This window comes from Aedes aegypti, chromosome 2 (genome assembly GCF_002204515.2).
Source record: "Aedes aegypti strain LVP_AGWG chromosome 2, AaegL5.0 Primary Assembly, whole genome shotgun sequence".
Taxonomy (NCBI): Eukaryota; Metazoa; Arthropoda; class Insecta; order Diptera; family Culicidae; genus Aedes; species Aedes aegypti.
The window spans coordinates 30832273-30853778 of record NC_035108.1 but is presented as its reverse complement, the minus strand read 5'-3'; the positions used below and the strand labels follow the sequence as shown (position 1 = coordinate 30853778).

Below are 21506 nucleotides of genomic sequence, written 5' to 3'. Positions count from 1 at the left end.
TGTGGATGGGGCTATGCATTGTTTTGATTCTGTATGGGATTTTGACTTTTACTGGCCTTGTTGTTTACAAATTTTATGTAAGAGTGAAAGAAAGAGGACGATTTTTGTGCAGAGCCCCATAAACCCTTTACTTCTAGATACCTTGGCTTCGCTCTTCAAACGTCCGGTTGCACCTTAAACTGTTCATGCCCGTGCACGATGTTAGCCCATGGTTTAAAAAATAAACTTCGGTGCATAGGCCTTTTCATGTGACAGATCCGTCTATGCATTTGTTTACATCGGTGGAGGACCGGTGCTAACACGGGTCTGTCATTTTCATAGAAGAAATGTCAAAGTGCTTCCCGATCAGCTGATTTGAGACGTCATTTGAATAGGCCTATATCTCCCTTTTTCCTTCAGTATGTTGTTGTTTTTGTTGTTTTCTGGGTTGAGCTGACGGTGGAAAGATAAAAAAACTCAATCGTTGATTTTGTTCTTAATAATTTTCTGCATACTAATTGTCGGAAAACAAGTTCGATAAGTGCACGTTTTTAACCTGTTTTGTGAATTCTATAAAGTGTGTTAGGTTCAAAATGATTTTGCGTAAGCCCGGGGACATGGCTCTCATCAACGAAAAGTGATATCGCTTCGATTTGTTTTGGTTTTGGGTGGAGCCGACTGACGGACAATGGAATCCGGAATTGCCGTAAGTAGTCTCAGAATCTGTGTTTTTGAATTGCAAATCGAGTGTTGGCTTCTTACGTATGTCTAGGCATTCGATCCGAATGACCTGATAAGCTACTCCCCTGAGGAATCGGAAGATGAAGGAGAGCCCCCACCGGAACCGGAAATGTCCACGCCGGAAGTTGTTGCTCCACAGGAGAAGTCGGCAGAAGCTGGTGCGGCAATCGATTTGGCCGCTATTTCCGGAGAGGAAATTCAGTTGACGGTGCCCTCGGCTTCCGTTGGGACGACCGCTGGCCAGGTGCGGAATCCGTTGGATGGGGCGCGATTCAAGTGCAAGTTTTGTCCGACCTTCACAACCACGGCGGAAGATTTCATCAAACATTTCATTATGCACTTCGGTCGGAATCGGATATCGTATAAGCAGATGTCCCAGGAGGAAGCTCGTGCTCTCCCGAATGCTTGCGAGAAGTTCGTTTGTGGGATTTGTGCTCGGTGCTTCGAAACGAGGGATGAAGTTAAGGACCACATGATCAAGGATCATGGATTTAAGGAGGCAAAGCCGAAGGAATCAGGGGAAGCACCTCCGGCACCTGTCCCCGTCCCTTCGGTGGGAGTCAAACGTAAATTGGACGATGATTTTGTCGATTCGCAGAAGCTTCAATTGAGCGGCGATTCGTCGAGTTCATCGGAGGAAGGAACAGAGAATAAGAAATTGTCCTCGGCCAAAACTTCTGTGGCCGTAGTTCCTCAATCAACGGTGGCAGGAACTTCAGTGACGGTTTCTGCAGCAGCAGCTGTTATCAGTCCAAGTGTCCCATCGTCAGTAGTCTGTGATAGTGAAACACCAAATCTTCCCTCGACAACTCAACCTGCAGCAGCTGGAGTTCAACCTCATCCAGTTTCCAACGCTGCGAATTCTAGTGCAGTAGCTCCAGCGCCCACACCTCAGCTTCCCAAGCCAGCCGAGGGAGAGGATGCCGAATTGAACGAGTATCTTCAACCGATGACGCTCAAAACGCTAAAACTCCGACTGCTAGCCGGACTGAAGCTGAAATGTCCCCAAAAAGGTTGTGTCTACAAGTTCGAAACCCGAGCCAAACGAGACATTCATCTGAAGTGTCACAATGTGGAACCAGCGCTGATTGGACCCGGTGGACCAGTGCCCGGAACTGCAGCAACTGGAACCTCGGCGAAGGAGGAAAAGAAGGACAACTTCAAGTGCTACCAGTGCGGCGTTGAGTTTCCCCGGTGGAGAGAGTGTTGTCAGCATCTGTGGAAGCAGCACCAAATCGATGTCAATATGCTCAAGTGTCCCGTTTGCGATGTGCGGTTCGAGTTTGCCGGTAAGTATTGTTGGAATTAATGGGAGATAGGGGGGATAGAACTTTAAGACCACCTCACACAAATTTTTAATAATCGCTGATTTGCTATAATTGTAGCACATTTCCGATGGGATTTTGTGTCTATAAAACCATTTTACTATTGAATTTCACGAATAAAGCATTTGTAAATAACAATACTGCAAGGCTGGTAGCATGTCTCTTTTTAGAGGTCACTATTTCCATACTAATCTCGCATAACTTGTGATCTCGTCCTAAAAACCAACTAAGTGTGTAGCTTGTTGTTACCGAGCAAACGAATGAATTTACACGTTATTCAACAATGCTTCGATGGAGAGACGATCCTCTAATGGTCAAAACAGTCACGATTTTCACAAGTTCCGTAGTTTGCATAGATTTGTGATTTTGTCTCATGGCCAAGGGCTGAAAATCTCCCTAATAAAGATAAATAATAATATCATATTACTGAGAATCAGCGATATTTGTAAATATAAATTTCCATTGCAGGAAATATTCATTCTTTGCCTAATCCACTGAAAAAACTTCCAAAATTCTTCCAAAGAACTTCTTTTTTAGGTTTTCTGATCTTACCAGAAAATTTCTCTATAAGGATCTATCAAATTGCTTAACAAAATCTCTTGAAGAATTCCGCTAGAGAATGCTTTAGAAATCATTCTAAACATTACTCCTGGAAGGTTCTCTACGTGCTTATTGCATATAAATTCCAATTGTTTGTTTAAATTTACATCCAGATGTTCATTGACAATTTGTTCAAGATTTTCTGGAATTACTTAGGATTTCTCATCAAGATATTATAATAGTCTCACCGAAGATCGCAGCAAGCCGTGCGCGCGGGCGGCTGCGTTCTGAACTTTTTGTCACGTTTACCTCGTTTCGCGTTTTTTTCGGCTGGTGAAAATTCAAGACCAACAATTGAAAAGGCCTCAAGTCCAAAATGTAAACAAATCGGTTTTCTGCTGATTTCAGTGTATAAGAGCCTATTCTTACTAAAACATTAGTGTGGGACAAGATTCTCGCTCCAGTCCACTTTTTGGGTTGCATTAAGGTCCCATAACAACTGTGCAAAATTTCAGGTCGATCGGAGAAACTATATTTTAGCGCCAGCCGATCAAAGTTTGTATGGGATTTACTATGGGAAAACTTACGTTTGCAAAGAAAAATCGCCAGAGGTCGCCCATTATCCTCTATAAAAATTCTAATCACAGACCTCGATAGGTATTTTTACGATGAAGAATATTGCCGAAGACCGCGAAGCAATCCGAAACTTGTGAAAAAAGTTATTAAGCATAGACTATTCGGAAATTTTGCCCGATTTCCAGCTTTCGCAAGGACGTGGCCAGGACAATTCTCGATTATTGAAGGAAGCGTCAATCTTGTCTAAGAGTTAGAGGTTAGTCCCAAATTTCTGACTTTGGTAACGGACGGGAAGGAGGCAACCCTCATACAATGGTCTAGGACTGTACCACCTACGAATTTGTGCAAAATGCTTAATGCTAATGCTAATGCTAATGCTAAGATATTATAATAGTCTCACCAAAATTGTGTTCAAGATCATCAAGCAAGTACATATTCTTCAGAGAGTTCAACATATCACTCAGAAAAACTCTCGGAAATTGCTCAAGGAATTCACAGTGAAAAATATCCAGGACTTACTGCGAACAAAATAAACGATTCCTAGAGGTGTAATTTAGAGGTGTAACTCTAAGGATTCCTTTTGATATTCCACAAGATTCGCATACATAATTGAACAGGATTTAATTGGGAAAATATTCTTTGGGTTTCTCCAGATTTCTCTAAAAAATAATTTGATGTTGCCAATTTTTTTTTCAAAACTCTCTCGGAAATAATCTTTAAATATTAATATTAGGAAATTTCCTTCAAAAATGCCCGAATAAGAAATTTTTTAGAATTTCAAACATTCATATAAAGTTTCTAGCGGAAAATGTTCAACAGTCAGCTGTCGGAGGATTATATTATTGTTTCCTCAAGGGAACCTTCTTGGGAGTCTTCCAAAAAAATTAACAGAGGATCATACATGTTTTTATGAGATACAGAATCCACTGGAGAGTGGCAATAAAATTGATCACAGTAAACTGGTTGGCATCCTTGAGTAAAGCACTACTGTCACTTGCACACAAGATTCATGCATGCGGCCTAGGCCGTCCCTTATTTTTCGAAAATGCGAAATGTTATAAGTTCGTCATTGTAAAGTGCTCGTTTTGGTAAGAAAAAAAATTTGGTATGGGTAAGAATTTGAAGTCCGTACGTGGACGCTAAGTGGTCCCCCAACGGCCCTGAAGGTATTAGGAGTAAATGACCCCGTGCGCAAAATCGAGCTCGCTTGTCTAGTGCACGCAGCATGAGTATGAAAAGACATCGGTAACAAATTATCCTGCGCGCGTTGATAATCAGCATAGAAGTTTGTTTTCTTTGGGATGATTCAAATATTACGTAACGAAAAATTTGCCAATTTTAGACCACCTTCCTCCCCCCACAAAACAGCTTTTGTATGATTTTTTTTTATTTTTTGTATGAACCGTAACACTACGGAAGATCACCTCCCTCCCCCTGTTGCGTTACGTAATATTTGAACTATCCCTTTGTGGTTATGAATTTTATGTCAGCGTGCAGTGTTATGAAGATATCCACAGTAGAAAATATTATTTTACTCAAATTTATATGCCGATTATCAATTTGTTACTAGTGGCTTTTCGTACTTATGTTGCGTACACTAGAACAGCGAGCTTGATTTGGCGCACGGGGGTCATCTACACCTACTACCTTTAGGGTCGTTGGGGGACCACTTAGCGTCCACGTACGGACTTCAAATTTTTACCTGATTTTTTTCTTACCAAAACGAGCACTTTACAATGACGAACTTATAACATTTCGCATTTTCGAAAAATAAGGGACGGCCTAATGCGGCCTCACCACCGTGTACTATATTGAAAAGGTGATATATTACCAAAACTGACAACTACTTGACGACGTCATTCCTATCCATCTCGAACAAATTTGTGAAAACATGATCTAGTGGTCCGGATGGTATATGGCACGATAGGAGTGACGTCATATGTTTACAACCAAATTCGATGTTTACACCAGTAAAGAGCTTGCCTTGTTAATTTTTATGCCGTGCTGCCTCACTTGAGAACCGACACTTGCTTGGGTAAGTTGTGTAAGCATCGCGTGGAGGGTGATTCCTTTCCCGTTGATCATCTAAACTCCACAGTATTTTCTAGAGATTTTTTTTTAAACAGCACTAGTGGTTCTCCTGAGGATTTTTAAAGAAATTTTTCAACAGATTTATTACAGGATTGCAATTCATACTTGAATTTCTCAAAACACTTCTTCAGAAATTCCATCAGGAATTGTTTCAGATACATGAAATCACTTCATAAATATTTACGAATTGAATAAGTGAGTTCTTAAATAACGTCTAGAAATCTATTCACTCTCCATTTTTGGTTAAAAAACTACTCCAGAAACACCTCAATATTTTTATAGGAATTTCTTTACAAATTATTCGACGAATTACTGCTACTTCAGATCTAATTTGCATACGATTTTTACAAAATCACACACCAAAAAAGTTTTGGAAGAACTTCTGAAAATTTTTTGGATAATTTCAGTTTAAATTGAATTCGGAAAAATGGCCCTCCTCTCGCACGTATAATATTGACGCGATGGGTGATCTTATTACCACAACAACACTTATATGGGAACCAAAGACATGTCCAGTCGTGGTAGTATCACATCAGGATATTTTTGTTTAATACCGCGTCTTAAATCATATGACATAGCCGCATCAATCTTACGGATGTGATCCAACTGTCATCCTGTTACCAGGCATCAGGGCAACAGGAGCCGTAGCTATGCCATCATATAGCATAGGCATATAATGCAAATACCTGACCATAATAATTTTGGAGAATGACTAAGGATTCGCCTAGTAGAATACGACGCTCTTTTATTTTGTTATATTTCTTACCTACTTTAGATCTATAATAAAATCACATTCATAATGTTGGTATATCATATATCATAATCTTTTACAGCTCCAACTTCGCAAATTTTTATGAACAGCTTGGTAATAGGCGCGATGTAGCAATTTATTGTCATCGAAACGTGAATCCAGACAAATAGACATAAATGAAAATTAGGGCATTATAATAATGAACATAATGCAATTTGATGATAATCTTGATTTTTTTTAATGATAAATAGCAAAAATGCAAAGGTAGATATAGACAAGGACATAGAAATACAACCTTGGAGTTAAAGTAATCATACTAAACGGATGAAAACCACGAACTTACATAAAGGATATGTAGTTCATAAGTAAATAGTTGACATTACATGCGGTAATCGAACAGAGAAATTGATACATTGAAGACTTACGGGACTGAGGGATAACTAGGAAAAAGCTTTAAATTTCTGATGTCGTTCAGTCACTTCTTGTTTTACTGTAATACTAATAACTCCTAGTATATATTAGTATGAAACCAATATTGCACTATTTAGTGAGAAAAGGTTGTAGCGGTATAAGAGATAGTTTAATAGCAGTAAAGTGCCCATATTTCTTGCGCGCTCCTAATTTTGCTTACTCTCATTTTAAACATGTTTTGCAAAAGAACATGGTAAAAAATAAGCACGATGCAATCAATAGTTCTGAACTTGGATTTGCACTACTAGTAAATCTTGACAATAGAACTCTTCCAATGGTGATTGTTGTTTTGAATTGAGTCAAGTGATTAGTCCATTCAATTGAACGTGCTGATTTTTTATTGATTTTATTGATTGATTTTTTACCGTGAACCTTTTTTGGCTACTATTTTAAACAATTCTACTTCAGTCATGGTTATACAACTTGCAATTACACAATCCAATATGTATCAACTAATATGGGTAGAGAGACAATTTACACCGTCTTCAGCCAAAGGCTGCACAGACTGAACGAAAGGCAACAGACAAACACGGAACACCCAGTGGCCTTTTCTTTTGAAGAAAAGTTTCCACCGACTAGAGCGGGAATCGAACCTGCACCCCATTAGGAGCAAGCGCGAAATATGGCAGCATAACGGTATAAGAATAAGAAATCCTAATACGCTCATGTTGTTACTGTAATAATTCATTCTTTACTATCTTTTAATATTTGTTGAGCTTATGCTGTTGTAATTTTGTGATTTATTTGTGTCTTCAATTACAAATAATAAATATACAGTGACCCCACGCAGTTGAATCACTCACAATTTATGAATCAGCTGATTTAAAAAGACAAAATGATTATCAAACTTGTCACAAAACATCACAGAATTATTTTTACACATAGTTTCTTATCAGTAAAAATAATTCTGTGATGTTTCGTGACAAGTTTGATAATAATTTTGTCTTTTGAAGTCAGCTGATTCATAAATTGTGGGTGATTCAACTGCGTGGGGTCACTGTATATGTGCCTTCATTTTTTTCACTCCATTACTGTCCTTCTACGCCTACTTGTCCCATGTTATCTACACCTTATGGGCCGCCTAATTTTGTTCAGATTGAAATGAAATTCTAACCATCTAATCTCATGTAAAAGACATGAGTAATAACAATAGCATGACTAAAAAGGACACTTAAATGACAATCTATTTAAAATCATTTGGACTAGACAGTATTAGTAATGACACTAATATTTCGAAAAAGTCTGATGGTGCTGCTGATTTTCATATTGCTTTCTTGTCTCAGAAGCAAGGGAATATGAGTATTCTTCAAAAAAACACTACGTCACAATACTTATGAAAAAAAAAAACAGTGTTCAAGTGGGCATCATTTTTTAGGCCGTCTGAGTATTGGTCCTGGTAGAAGGGAAACTAGGCTAATGCCGGATCGAGGGTTCAGCCTTGACAAGTAAAGCTATCGAGCAGCTCCAACTGAAAACCATACAAAAAACAAGAAAGATACATCGGAACGTCCCTACCTCTAAAGCCCGATTTGATACTGAAAAGTAAATGTTATTGGCTTATCGTGATGCATGGGAAATGCCTGGAAGAATCGATCAAGAAATCGCCTTTTTCTGATCGCAAACGGGAGTCACTATAGAAAATTTCTGCAGGGAATCAGCGAGAAATTCCTTGAGCGTTCAGCAGCAAATTAGGTTTAAAGCCAAAAATTCTTTTATAGATTAGTTTAGCCACAGATAATAGATTTTTTTGCTAGAACAAAAAATTTCTGAAGACCTGTGTAAATATTCAAATTGAAACTTCTTGCAATCACTAGCGCCGCCATACAACGAATTGCGTCAATCAGTGGTGAATATCAGTGTCTTGAAATATTTCATATTCACCACTGACATCGTCATGGGAACTTAGCGATGACAGCGGCACCACAATGTTGCTACTTATGTTGCCATTCAAAATGACCATTAATTGTCTTGCACAGTTTTACAATCGGACTTCAACGTCTGTTACCTGTGGTTTAGCAGTTTATCAACAATAACTTTAGCACTTACACGAATTTCATCAGAGGTTACTTAACGAATATCTCAAGTTTTTTTTAAAACTAGAATGTTTAATGTTTAAATTTGAGAAAAAATTATCCTTCACATTTCCCTGAAAGGTGCAATTTATCAAAGAATTCCTTCGAAAATTTCTTAAAGAATTACTGAAAGGATTTTAGGAGGCCTTTCTGGAGTAATTTCTTAAGGTATTCTGAAAACAAAAAATTTTTAAGTTCGTCACACTCCTAAGTGGCAAAATTGTAGGAAGTATTAGGAAATCCTTTGAGACATCTCTGGAGAATTCTTGAAGATGTTGCAGAAAGTCCTAAGGAAATCGATGAAAAAACACTTTATCCTGGAACACTCAGGAATTTCATGACAAATTTTTGGAAGAATTTTAAATATCTAATATAATTTTGAAGATATCTTTGGATAAACATCTGAATTATTTTTTTGGGAAAAATCATAAAAAAAATACATACAGGTGACATTTTCTTCTTGACATTACGTCTCAACTGGAACAAAGACTGCTAAGAGCACTTCCACTGTCATCAATTGTAAACATACTTTGTCGAAGTGGTTAGAGTTCGCGGCTATAAAGCAAAGCCATGCTGAAGGTGTCCCGGTCGCTCCAGGATCTTTTCGTAATGGAAATTTCCTAGATTTCCCTGGGCATAGAGTATCATCGTACCTGCGACATGATATACAAAAGCGAAAATGGCAACATTGACAAAGAAAGCTCTCAGTTAATAACTGTTGGAGTGCTCATAAAAACATTAACCTGAGAAGTAAGCTCTATCCCAGTGGGGATGTAACGTCAAGAAGAAGAGGAAGAAAAATAAGAAGAAGAAGAAGAAAAATAAGAAGAAGAAGAAGAAGAAGTTATTTTGTCGAAGTGGCCATTTCTGTAATATGTGCACAGTAATATGAGCAGCAATACTTGTTGCAACGTCTGGAGGAATTCTCAAAAAAGTTCTAAAGAAATTTGGTTTGATTTTATGAGGAATCAAACTTTATCTCCTGGATTCCTGATTGGTATATAGGTATAGATATTTTGTCGACTTTTGTTTGGTCTCTTTTTTTAGAAAGCTCTCAAAAGTTTCTATTTCTGAGACACTGAGTCGCTATTAGCCCTGCAATAGAAAAAATAATTAGCTGGAGCATGTAAACATGAAATTGTCAAAAATATCGCGATCGTTCCTACACAAATTTGTTTTTCAATGAGCTCCGTAACAAAATACTGCGGGATTCGATCAATATATTCGTTTTTTAAATCTCATTTATCAATTCAATGGCCAATAAGAAAATCTTTTAAAACTTCCTTAAAAGAGAAACTTCAAAGTAGATGGAGTACCGTGTACCTTTTAATTCCGCTCCTAAAGGCTTATCTTTGTACTTTTTAATTCCGCTCCTAAAGGCTTATCTTGGACAGATACGCGTATTTCGACTACCACTTGCAGTCTTCTTCAGTGTCAGATACTGGATACGAGTATCTGACACTGAAGAAGACTGCAAGTGGCAGTCGAAATACGCGTATATGTCAAAGATAAGCATTTAGGATCGGAATTAAAAGGTACACGGTACTCCATCTACTTTTAAGTTTCTCTATTGAGATTCTGATCAGAGAATTCGAATACATTAATAAGACTTCCTTAAAAGTTCAGGAGTTTTTTTTTCAGAGATCCTTGTTCATCAAAGGATACTTTAGAACTTACCAAGTGTTATCAGAGGTTATTTTGGGATTTTTATTACAAACACTCCCCGGATTCTTTTTTCTAAAAAAAAACTCTAAGGCACGACCGCATGACGTTAACTGCGTTAACTACGCCATATTATTTGTTGCATGTTGATAGTTTCTGAGTTCAATTCCGTGGCGATACATGATTTCTTCATAATGTAAATTTTCTTGACCCTGAAAAGAGCCGATGGGTTTGGCTTAGATAGCACTATCAGGATGTTGTTAGTTGATTGCCGAGGCTTGCTTCAAGATTTTCTGATTTCCCAAACCAGACGTTGGAATTTAAGCTCCTCGGAACAACAGCTCAGGGAGTCTTCGGGTGTGGGTGCCTTCTTGACTGTACCTTGAGCATCGCTAGAAGCTCTTACCAACTCGAAAGCGAAAATGGAATGAAACCGATTTCAACGAAGGAGGTATGTTTTATACCCTTAAGATAGTAGATTCTTCGTTTTCTGGTCTGGAAGGTTATATGAAACTGATGTTTTGGCAAGGGATGTACAAGATGAGCATTATGATGTTTATTTATTTATTTATTGCCGTAAGACGTAATTAACGTAAAAAACAGGATGAATTCTTAAGGTAGAACCTGAAGGCAGTGCTGGAAAAGTTCGCATCACGAAGCAGCTCACGAGTGTATACCAACGCATAACAAACATCACAGACTCGGGATCTGGCTAGGTGTGAGTAAGCCCGCACCCGTCTGCTCGGGAGAACATGTCAAAAGAAGTAGCAACAAGCTCGCGAGCGTTTACTCGCGAGTAACCGAGCAAGGTGTGATTCATTATGGTTTTGACAGACAAATGAATTGTATAACCATCATATCGACAGTAAACTACTAGTTTGTAGTCAAAAGCCCTTGAAAACCATTTATCTCGGAGGGTAAGCAGCTTTTTTTCCAAAAGCACAATATGCCTCTGAGCAGCTCCGAACACGTTCGCGAATCACTTTTAGCTTCAGTTACTCGGGAGTCGACAGATGCGAGTAAGCCAGCGCTCTGACGCTCGGGAGCGTTTGATTTTGTTTTTGTTCTAGTTCAGATGAAGCGTTCGCCATTTTCCATCACTGCCTGAAGGAAACTTTTAGGAGGAATATCTTCGAAAATAATCACTGAATGAACTCCTAAAGAAATGATAAGAGTAATATCTGAACTCTTATCTGCTGGCGATAAGTTCAGTTTTGCTATCTTGATTATTGTTTGGTTTATTTTTGATCTCTATTTTGTTCTTGTTTGGTCTCTTTTTCAGGTAAGAGATCTCTGAAGTTCCTATTGAAATTCTTTAATTCTTTTTGCTTTGTCATGTTCTGCTAATTTGTTATTCGTAAACTTGAACAGTTAAATGAAATAATAAATTAGAAATCACAATAATAGTATGGTAAGAATACAGTGAATATGAAAGATTTCAATGAGGTGGTCCTGAACTTTTGTCCGTTTATGTACCTAAATTCCAATTTATAACTTTATTTCCAGTGAAAGTCTATCGACATCTTCAGACGCATCGCCCGGTAAAAGCTTATAGTTGCACGTCTTGTGGAAAGTCATTTGCTACCCATTCGCAGCTTTTGGTCCACGAGTCTCTCCACAAGAAGCAACAAATGCAACGTGCCAAGCTGAAAGCAGCTGCTTCGAAAGAGGCCGGAACTGACGCGGAAGGCAAAGCGGTTGAGGCCGACAACGAAGGCAACGGAGACGATGAGGCCGAAGAGGAAGCAAATGCCGACGGGGAAGGCAAACCGAAAGCGGAAAAGTTACCATGGTATGCCGAGCGGAAGTGCGACATCTGTGGGCACATGTTTGGGACGTCGAAAATTTTGTCCAAGCACATCAAAACGGTTCACCACAAGATCAAACCGTTTATCTGCAGCGTTTGTGGGTACAAGTCGGCACGGAAGATTACCTTGACGGTGGGTAGAGTGGGGCCGTGCATACCTGGGACCGCCATTTTACCGAACTTCAATGAACCTAAAATTTTCATTCATAGGGTTTTAGTTTGTGTTAATTGTATATTCTAAGCCAAAGATTTTATGAAAATTTAGATCATAAACTAAAACCCTGCGAAAGAAAATTTTTGGATCATTGAAATTCTAGTGGTCAATGCTCATATTCTATTCCTTGTGTAGATCCACATGCGTCAACATTCGGGTCAAAAGCCGCTGGAATGCAAGGAGTGTCCGTTCAGAACGGCTGATCCCAGCGCACTGAAGCACCACGAGAAGCGTCATACCAAGGTGAGAATATGAGTTATCAAGAGACGTTCGATCATGACCCTTTTTACCTTCCCACAGGACAAATGGTACGAGTGCAAATTCTGCGGGCTGCTCACCATCCAAGCCAGCGGCCTGAAGGCCCACATCAGACTGAATCATCCAAAGGAGTTCGAAACGATGAAGTGCGACCTGTGCAACTTCACCTCGGTCAATCCGGAACTGTTGGCTCGGCACAAAAGCGACCACAAGGCCGGATTGATCAAGAGTGAAGATTCGCACGATTCGGTTTCATCGAAGCGATCGAAAAACGCTCCGGAGAGCTCGTCGGATTGCTTCCTGCCGATCGAGAGCACCGATTCGGTGGTGCACGACGCCGGTGGGTTCACCATTCCGGCGGTAATCAACGCACCGGTTGCACACTCGGAGGAAACGCAGTTTCCCACTTGATAAGGTTTGTGAATTGGCGCGCGGTTTTAGTGACAGCAAATTCAAACGATTTCGAATGCGAATATGTTTCTCTATACACAACAATCTATACATAAAAATGCATGTTAGCTTCTATAAATCGGCAAGCGATCACACGCACCTCGAATGCTATAGCTTGCATATTGTGCGTGCTTTGTGTAAGTCGACTGCTTCTAAAGCGGCTTCTTTGTATCTTGTATTTTATTTAGTTAGATTTTTTTAAATTGTGACACAATATAGTATAGCTGTTTAACACATAATATTGTCTGAAGCGCTTGCTTGAAAAATGAAGATTTAGGAGTTTCTTTTTATTGAATCTAGTTTGAAGAACACTTCCAAATATAATTGAAATACCTATCTTATCAGGTATCAGAAGGGGGATTCCAGTTCAGAGGCAGTTCCCCGCCGATAGGGAGATTTTTGTCATCGCCCATCGCCATATATGAACCTATTTTGTCATCTACCTACCTTGTACCTTGATGTCTACAGTGTAGTGTCACGCCAGGCATATTGTAGAGCTCCATCTTCATCTGCCTTGGGCGATAGGTACTTCTCCAGTTGCCCCGAACGTTTAGGAACGCCATGTCCTCTTCCATTGCGTACAGTCTGCGTATTTGTGGGTTTCCACTAAGTCGTCGAGGTAGAGGTTCCCTGCTGAATATAATTTTCACGATTTTTTCTTCCGACATTCACTCTATTTGAGCAGCCCACTGAAGTATGCCGTATTTACTCTAGTCTATTCAATGAACGATTTATTTAATCATGTCCTACGAATTAGCAATCGTTTGTGTTTTCTTCAAGCTGATTGAAGAATAAAAGTGTTAATTTAAGTGAAAAATTTTGGCAGCCATCTTGGATTTTGACGCCATCTAGATTTTAAGTGGTAGAATGAGTTTTTCACCTCGTTGGCTCTTAACATGTTGAACTTCGAGACTACCACTAAAAACAGGTTACGTTATTCTTCTTTTTCCTGGCGGTACGTCCCTACTAGAACCGAGACTGGTTTTCAGCTTAGCTCAGCAGGTTAGTTATTAAACCATATATATGTATATATACATATTGAATAGAAATTTTCTTCTATAATATTTTTTTATATAACAGAATGATTCTTTGACATATCTTAGAATTCAAGAATATAAATGAGAACCGCCTAAACCCATTGATTGAAAAACACAAAACATTTTTTTTAAAGTGTGTATTATTGTTCATTTACTGAAGTTTATAGATTGCGCGTTGGAACATTAGTAAGTCTTGTGGTGTTATTGTAATTTTAATGTTAAACATTGCCAAAAGTGCATGTATGTATCGAGAAAAACTGAACTTTTTGAGCTAATAAATTTCTTGATTTTATGGGAAGCGCAGTAGGCCTTGCCGCGAGCGGTCGTGTTTTGAATTACTCGTCGCCTTTTTTTCCGGAACCAGTTTTACGAGAGTAGTGAGTGAGTGATCGTTCAAGCAGACTACTATATTGTGACTGAAGTTAATATTGAAAAAAAAAACGTGTAAAATTATCTAATGAGTAATTAACCGTACATCATTAGACGCGTTAATGAATTCTCCGTTGAATGGTGCTTAGTGCGCAGCGTTAAAATCGAGATAATCGAAGAAACACCGGGAATTATATTTTATTACTGCGGTACAATTTCGATTCGCTTTGTATTGAAGCTAAGTATGCTGTTTCGCCCAAGAAAAGTAAAGAAATTGCTTGAGTGAATGGGTCAAGAAATTTTCTACTGCGATCAGAAAAATGAGATTTTCTTGACCATTTCTTGGAAGAAATTTTCCACGCATCGAGATAGACGATTCCTTTTCTTGTCAGTAGCAAACCAGCCTTGAAAGTGAAAAAAGAACAAAGCGGCCGTAGGCCGTATACAGTAATACAGTACAAGAAAGGAAGCAACGCGAACAGAATGTCGGTGCAGTACCATGTTTGTGCTAAAGCTAGGTATGCTGTTCGGCTCAAGAAAAGTAAAAATTTCTGCCCAAGAAATGGTCAAGAAATTTCCTACAGTGAGCTCCATTTGAATTGACATTTCTTTTCAACTGCGTACTGCGATCAAAGAAAAATGCTTTTCTTGAGCATTTCTTGCAAGAAATTTCCCACGCATCGAGATAGGCGATTACTTTTCTGTTGAAGTGCATACTTCGCTTAAGGGAATAAATACAGCGAACGACAGAGTATTTTGCTTTGGCGGTTGTGGCCAAGTGCTGTATACGAAATGTGTGGATTCAACAAACGCTGAAGCTACAGCTCTACGTAGAAATGTGTCCATAAAATATATGTGTCACGATTGCCGAAAGACACAAGTTTGTTTAAATACAATGATGAGCAAATGAGAAGAGATTGTGACAGCAATCAATGAAATTAAAATTCGTTTGCATAAAATTGAATCTAATTGTGAAAGAACGAATGTAGCAGAGATGATATCTAAAAGTGAACAAAACATAAAAACAATCATTGAGCAGTCTATTAGTGCACAAATGAGTCGATGCAGAAGTCTAGGAGATCAATGTCTCGTGGTCGAAAAAGATTTACAAAATAGATGTTTTTGTTGTGGGCGAAGGCTCAGCAGTTAGTGATGAAAATTCATCTTCCAGCTATGCTGCAGTTGCGAAAAGCAATAAAAAAACGAGTGTGAGTGATTCTGTGTTGCGTTCGGGTCGCATTAGAAATAAAAGTTCGGCAATGGACGAAAGTTGAACAACCGTCGGATCGATGCCAATGAAGTGATTATGGTAAACGATAATAGTGGGAAAAGTTGCAAAAAAACATTAGAATGCACAGTGCGGATTAAGCCTACCGTGCAACAGAGCAACCAACAGACAAAGAAAGAGGTAAGGAAAAAAATCAATCCATCCCAAATGGGTATTAAGAGAGTGCGTAATGGGGTGAATGGTGCAATTGTGGTTGAATGTGGAACAAAGAATGAAGCCGAAGGGCTTGTCAATAAATTAAGAGATGAATTAGGCGAAAATTATGCCACTAAGATTGAGCAACCAAAAAGACCTAGAATCAAAATGGTGTCGAAGATGAGTATGAATCTGATGATTTGAAAGACATTTTGAATAGTCAGAATGATATTTGCAATATTGAATACTTGCGTATTTTGAAAACAATCAAGCATCGTAGAGGGGTTTATACTGAATTTACCGTTATTTGTGAAACTGACCCAGGTACCTTTGAGCAAATTATGCGTAAAGGAAAACTTTATATTGATCTAAGCAGCTGTAGAGTTACAGAAAGCATTGATATTCTACGATGCTACAAATGTTGTGGTTATGCTCATAAATCACAAGAATGCAAAAATCAGCTTCATTGTGCAAGATGTGCAGAGGGCCACGATATTAAAGAGTGTTCTTCGGAACAACTAAAATGCATAAATTACGTAGTTTCAAATAAAGAACGGAAAACAAAACTAGACGTAAATCATAGCGCAAGAAGCTTCAACTGTCCAATTTATTTGAATAAAATTAAGTTTTCAAAACGATTCATTGATTATGAGAAATAGCAATCAAAAAGTAGGGCGGACATTATATTTTTGAATATTGCTGGAATTACAGCCCATTTTGATGAACTTAAACTACTTGTGGATAATAAAAAACCGAAACTGGTGATGCTAACTGAAACACATTTGACAGTTGATATCAATATTACTGAATAGAGCATAAGAAATTACAAGATTTGTTGTTGTTTTTCATGTTCAAGACATACTGGAGGAGTAATGATGTACATTCACAATTCTATAAAGTATCAAGAGATAAGTAATGTAATGGTAGGACAAATTTGGTTAGTAGCAATAAATGTAGCCAAAGGGCTAAGAACTGGAGTGTTTGGATTACTTTATCATTCACCTAATGGTAGTAATAAAGAATTTCTAGAATATTTGGAGCATGATTGGTTTGAAAATGTATTGAATGACAATCAAATGAATTTGATTGCTGGAGACTTCAATATCAATTGGCTGAATCCAAATGACAGTGATAGTTTACGTAATGTTACACAATGTTTCAATTTAAGTCAAAAAGTTCACGAAGTAACAAGACGTACCAGATTATCGGAAACAATAATAGATTTGGTATTCTGTAATAAGGAAACTATTCGAGTGTCAATTGAAGATGAAAGTAAAATATCTGATCATGAAACGTTGAGAATTGTTTTATTTGATAACTCCGAGCCTGTTGATGATTTCCTGACTATTAAATGCTGGAAAAAATATACGAAAGATGCACTACTGACAATTTTGAGAGAAAAATATCAAAATAAGAGCCCTAGATTGTTAGACGGAAAAGCAGATATTTTAGGAACTATTTTGAAAGAAAGCGTAAATAAACTTGTTGTGATAAAAAGCATAAAATGTCGATCTCGTAAAAAGTGGTATAGATTAGAATTAAAAAATCTGCAAGTTTTGAGAGATGAGGCTTTTATAGGCGAGCACAAGTTGGGACGAAGCTGATTGGCAACATTACAAAGTATTACGAAATGAGTACTCACACTCTATTACAAATGCAAAGGCAGAATACACGCAGAGAAAAACAACCCAAAGCAAACATAATAGTAAACAATTATGGAAAACATTAAAAGCGTTGTGGAAAAATCGTGAAAACCCTGCTAGTTGTGTCAGTTTCAACGGAAACAGCAGTGATAATGATCTAGAAATTAGCGAGAAATTTAACTCATATTTCATAGATAGTGTTCAAGTGATAAATAACAGTATAGAAGACATTCCTGATACATGTAGTGATAGAAATCCCCAATTGTTAGAGAGGTGGAGCATATTTCGCCGGATTTCAATGCGAAAAATGCGATATATAGAATAGGTAGTTCATCAGGAATGGATAGCGTAAATCTTCAGGTGCTAAAAGACTCATTCGAAGTAACAGGTGAATACTTACTAGATATAATCAATGAATCTCTTGAAACCGGACAATGTCCGAATGTATGGAAACAGTCAATGGTTGTACCGATTCCAAAAGTATATGGGACAACAAAAGCTGAAGAGTTTAGACCAATTAATATGCTGCCAATTTATGAAAAAGTACTAGAAATCATTGTGAAAGATCAATTACTGGAATATTTAAGTGGTCAAAATATATTAATCGATGAACAATCTGGATTTAGACAGAAGCATTCTTGCGAAACAGCACTTAACTTACTTTTATATAAGTGGAAACGAATGATCGAAGAGAAAAAGACAATTGTTATTCTGTTTTTGGATTTAAAAAGAGCATTTGAAACAATATCACGCCCTATCTTGTTGAAAACATTGCGTGATTATGGAATTGCGGGAAAAGTCCTGGATTGGTTTGAGTCATATTTGACTAATAGAACACAAATGTGTCAATACAATGGTACAACTTCTACACCCAAAGCTGTACCGTTAGGAGTACATCAAGGAAGTGTTTTTGGGCCATTATTATTTATAATGTACATAAATGACATGGAAACAGGAAACAAATATTGTGATATCAATCTGTTTGCAGACGACACTGTTTTATTCATTGGAGAAAAAGATCCTTCGACAGCAATATGGAAAATAAGAGAGGATATTGAAACGTTGGCAAAATGGCTAAAATTCAGAAAGTTAAAATTAAACGTACAAAAGACCAAATTTTTGATTATAACGAATAGAAAACAAATTAATATCGAAGAATTTAAACTTAAAATTGACGGCGCTGTAATCGAAAGAGTAAAAGTATTTAAGTATTTAGGGATTTATATTGACCAGAAATTGACATTCAAAGTTCATATAGAAAGTTTAGTTAAAAAAGTAGCTAGAAAATATGGTATGTTGGTGCGTCTGAAAAGTCAGTTAACATTCTGGAGTAAAATATTTCTATATAAAACATTAGTTGCGCCACACATAGACTATTGCTCATCGGTTTTATACCTCGCTAGTGACATACACCTGAAAAGACTACAAAAATTGCAAAACAAATTTATGAGATTTATTTTATGTTGTAATAAGTATACCCCTGTTCGAACTATGTTAGAGACACTGCAATGGCAGTCTATTAAGCAACGTATAATTTTCAATGTGCTTGTACTGATATATAAACTGACGAACAATCCTTTGCCAGATTACTTGTGTAATATTGTTGTAAGAGGTAGAAATTTACACCAGTACAGGACAAGACATATTGACGATTTGCGTGTTGTGCCGTTCACAATGAGCACAAATCAGAAATAAATATATTACAGTGGGATAAGAATATTCAATCAGTTGCCATTGGATGTAAGAAATGTAAGAACTGTTAATGAATTTAAACGAAAGTGTTCTGTATGGATTAAAATAAAAAATGATCATATATCAGAAGATTTCCAATGAATCTTAATGCATCCGCCGGCAGTCAACTTCCTATCCTGAATATTGTAAACACATCTATACTGCCGTGAATCGCAAGTCAGTCCCATCTGTAAAAAGTAGGCATTGAGAAAATGGGCTGTGAAGTTGCCAAATTCGTTTTACATACGAATATTCAAAAAATTCCAGAGGATTGGAACATGTTCAAATCTTAACCTTTCAGTCGTCGCGCGGTTTGCCACCGTCAGAACCACCACGCTGCTGTTGTGAACGAAAAGCGAGGTTTTTTCAACAGTGTTGTACAAAATACAACAGCGCGACGACTGAAGTGTTAATGAATCTTTCACAATTTGCCTTTCACTACGTTATCGTTCCGAGAAAAATATAAAGATGACCAAAACACGGTTCATTTTTGTGTTACACGGTCCGAAAATCTGTAGTGGGACTGATATGCGATTACTTTTCATTATGGGACAATTTGACTTGTTGTTTTTCTGAACAAATCATATTATCTCATAAGTGTAGCTGAAACAACATTGGAAGATATGTTGAAAACTGAATTCAACTCAATTTTGACGAAAATGCAGATGGGACTGACTTGCGATTCACGGCAGTATAAATATCCGAAAATATATAAAAAGTCGAGTCTAGTACACGACATTAAAGACAGCCTTACAGTTGAGGTCGAAATACGCGTATCTGTCAAAGGATACAAACTCTAGTGGAATTAAATGGTATAGTACTAAATTCGGTTTTTTCATCTACTTATATAAAAAGGTGTTACGAGGGGGTGGGTGGCTATCAAAAAAGGCTATTTGAAACGCTCAAAAGTTTTTATTTTGATTTTTTTTTGTTTAGCAACAATTTTGTAATTAAATCGACTTGTCATATGTAGCTTAAAGGAATTTGTTGAAACGAAGAGTAACTCAAACCCTACCAAAAAATTAAGTTATTGAAACTACTATTATTTTTAGCAATCTTACCTAGTGTTTAACCTTTTAACGGATGCTTTGGAAATATTCAGGGTGTCCATCCATCCGGAAAATACGGGAAAAAGCGGGAATTCCAAATTGCCGGGGAAAATACGGAAATACACGGGAAATTGTAGAACACATTGGGAAAAGCACTATGGGCGAAACTAGAAAATTTTGTAAGGGGAACACGACTGCTTAAAAATTCACATTTTGTATCATAACTAACATTACGACTTTTTGTGAGCTGATAAAGTTAGTTTTTCTAGCAAAGTCATATAAAAATTATTGGTTTTCAGGAGATTTCTGGTACAATTTTAACCGGCTTCTCGTTAGATCTTTTGTGAATTTCTGGCTGACGATATTGAGCAGATTCATAGGAAATCTTATGGAACAAAATCGGATCGTTGAAAAATTTCTTGAGAAGATTTCTGGCAAGGTTCTTGGTAGGATGCTTGATAAATTTCCATAAAGGTTCATCTTTCATCAAGGTAAAATCTTGATAATATCTTTCTTTCTTGATCAACGGAATCCATAGAAGATTTTTTGGAAATTCTCTAAAAGATTCTATTTTTCATGAAATTTAAAAAAAAGTCCTAGCAGTTGGTAAAAAACTGAAATGTTTTTTTCATGAAACTTCTTAAGAGATCTGAGTGGTTTCTTACTGCTTGGTTTAATCGATGTTTACGTGAAATTTAAAGCATGATTTATCAAAGTTTTTGTGATCTAATCCACCAAGCATGCAAAATAGGACATCAACTTTCATTTCAGATATAATTTGGTTGAAATTGCACGATAAAATTTAGATTGATTCGATTTTTTCAACATGCTTGCAGTCTCCATACAAAACTCTTCGTTTTTCTAATATGGCAAAATACGATACTTTTCTAAACCACAAAAAAAAACTCTTGAGCATCGATAATATTATTAACTTTTGTTGATAATTATTGTTATATACATAAAGTTAGAATTCTGTGACAAATTGGACAAATAAATTGCCTTACAAGCTGGCAAATTTGCATGCAAGTTGGCTGATATAGTCAAATTTTGCATTTTCAACAGCCAATACTTCAAAAACTAGACGTGCTATGATATTTATGAAAACAGAAGTGGATTCAGCAACCATTAATCAAGCAAATAGCGGTATTTTGATGCTTGAGACAGAAATGTGTTCCGCAATGTGATCGATATTCAATCATTTAGTTAGATTTTTCAAATTTTGACACAATATAGATGTTTAACGCATAATATTGTCTGAAACGGTTGACTGAAAAATGGAAAAAAATAGGAGTTTCTTTTACAATACATACAATCCAG

The 21506-nt window shown here is 37.3% G+C and overlaps 1 protein-coding gene across 1 annotated transcript; it reads left to right on the top strand.

Annotated features, from left to right (window-relative positions):
• Positions 1 to 398: 398 nt before the first annotated feature.
• Positions 399 to 13207, top strand: LOC5574101 (zinc finger and BTB domain-containing protein 17). Its single transcript, XM_021840404.1, has 5 exons — positions 399 to 685; positions 752 to 2009; positions 11715 to 12148; positions 12365 to 12472; positions 12530 to 13207. The coding sequence occupies exons 1-5, from the start codon at positions 668 to 670 to the stop codon at positions 12896 to 12898; spliced, it is 2187 nt and encodes a 728-aa protein (XP_021696096.1). The 5' UTR covers positions 399 to 667; the 3' UTR covers positions 12899 to 13207.
• The last annotated feature ends 8299 nt before the right edge of the window (positions 13208 to 21506 follow it).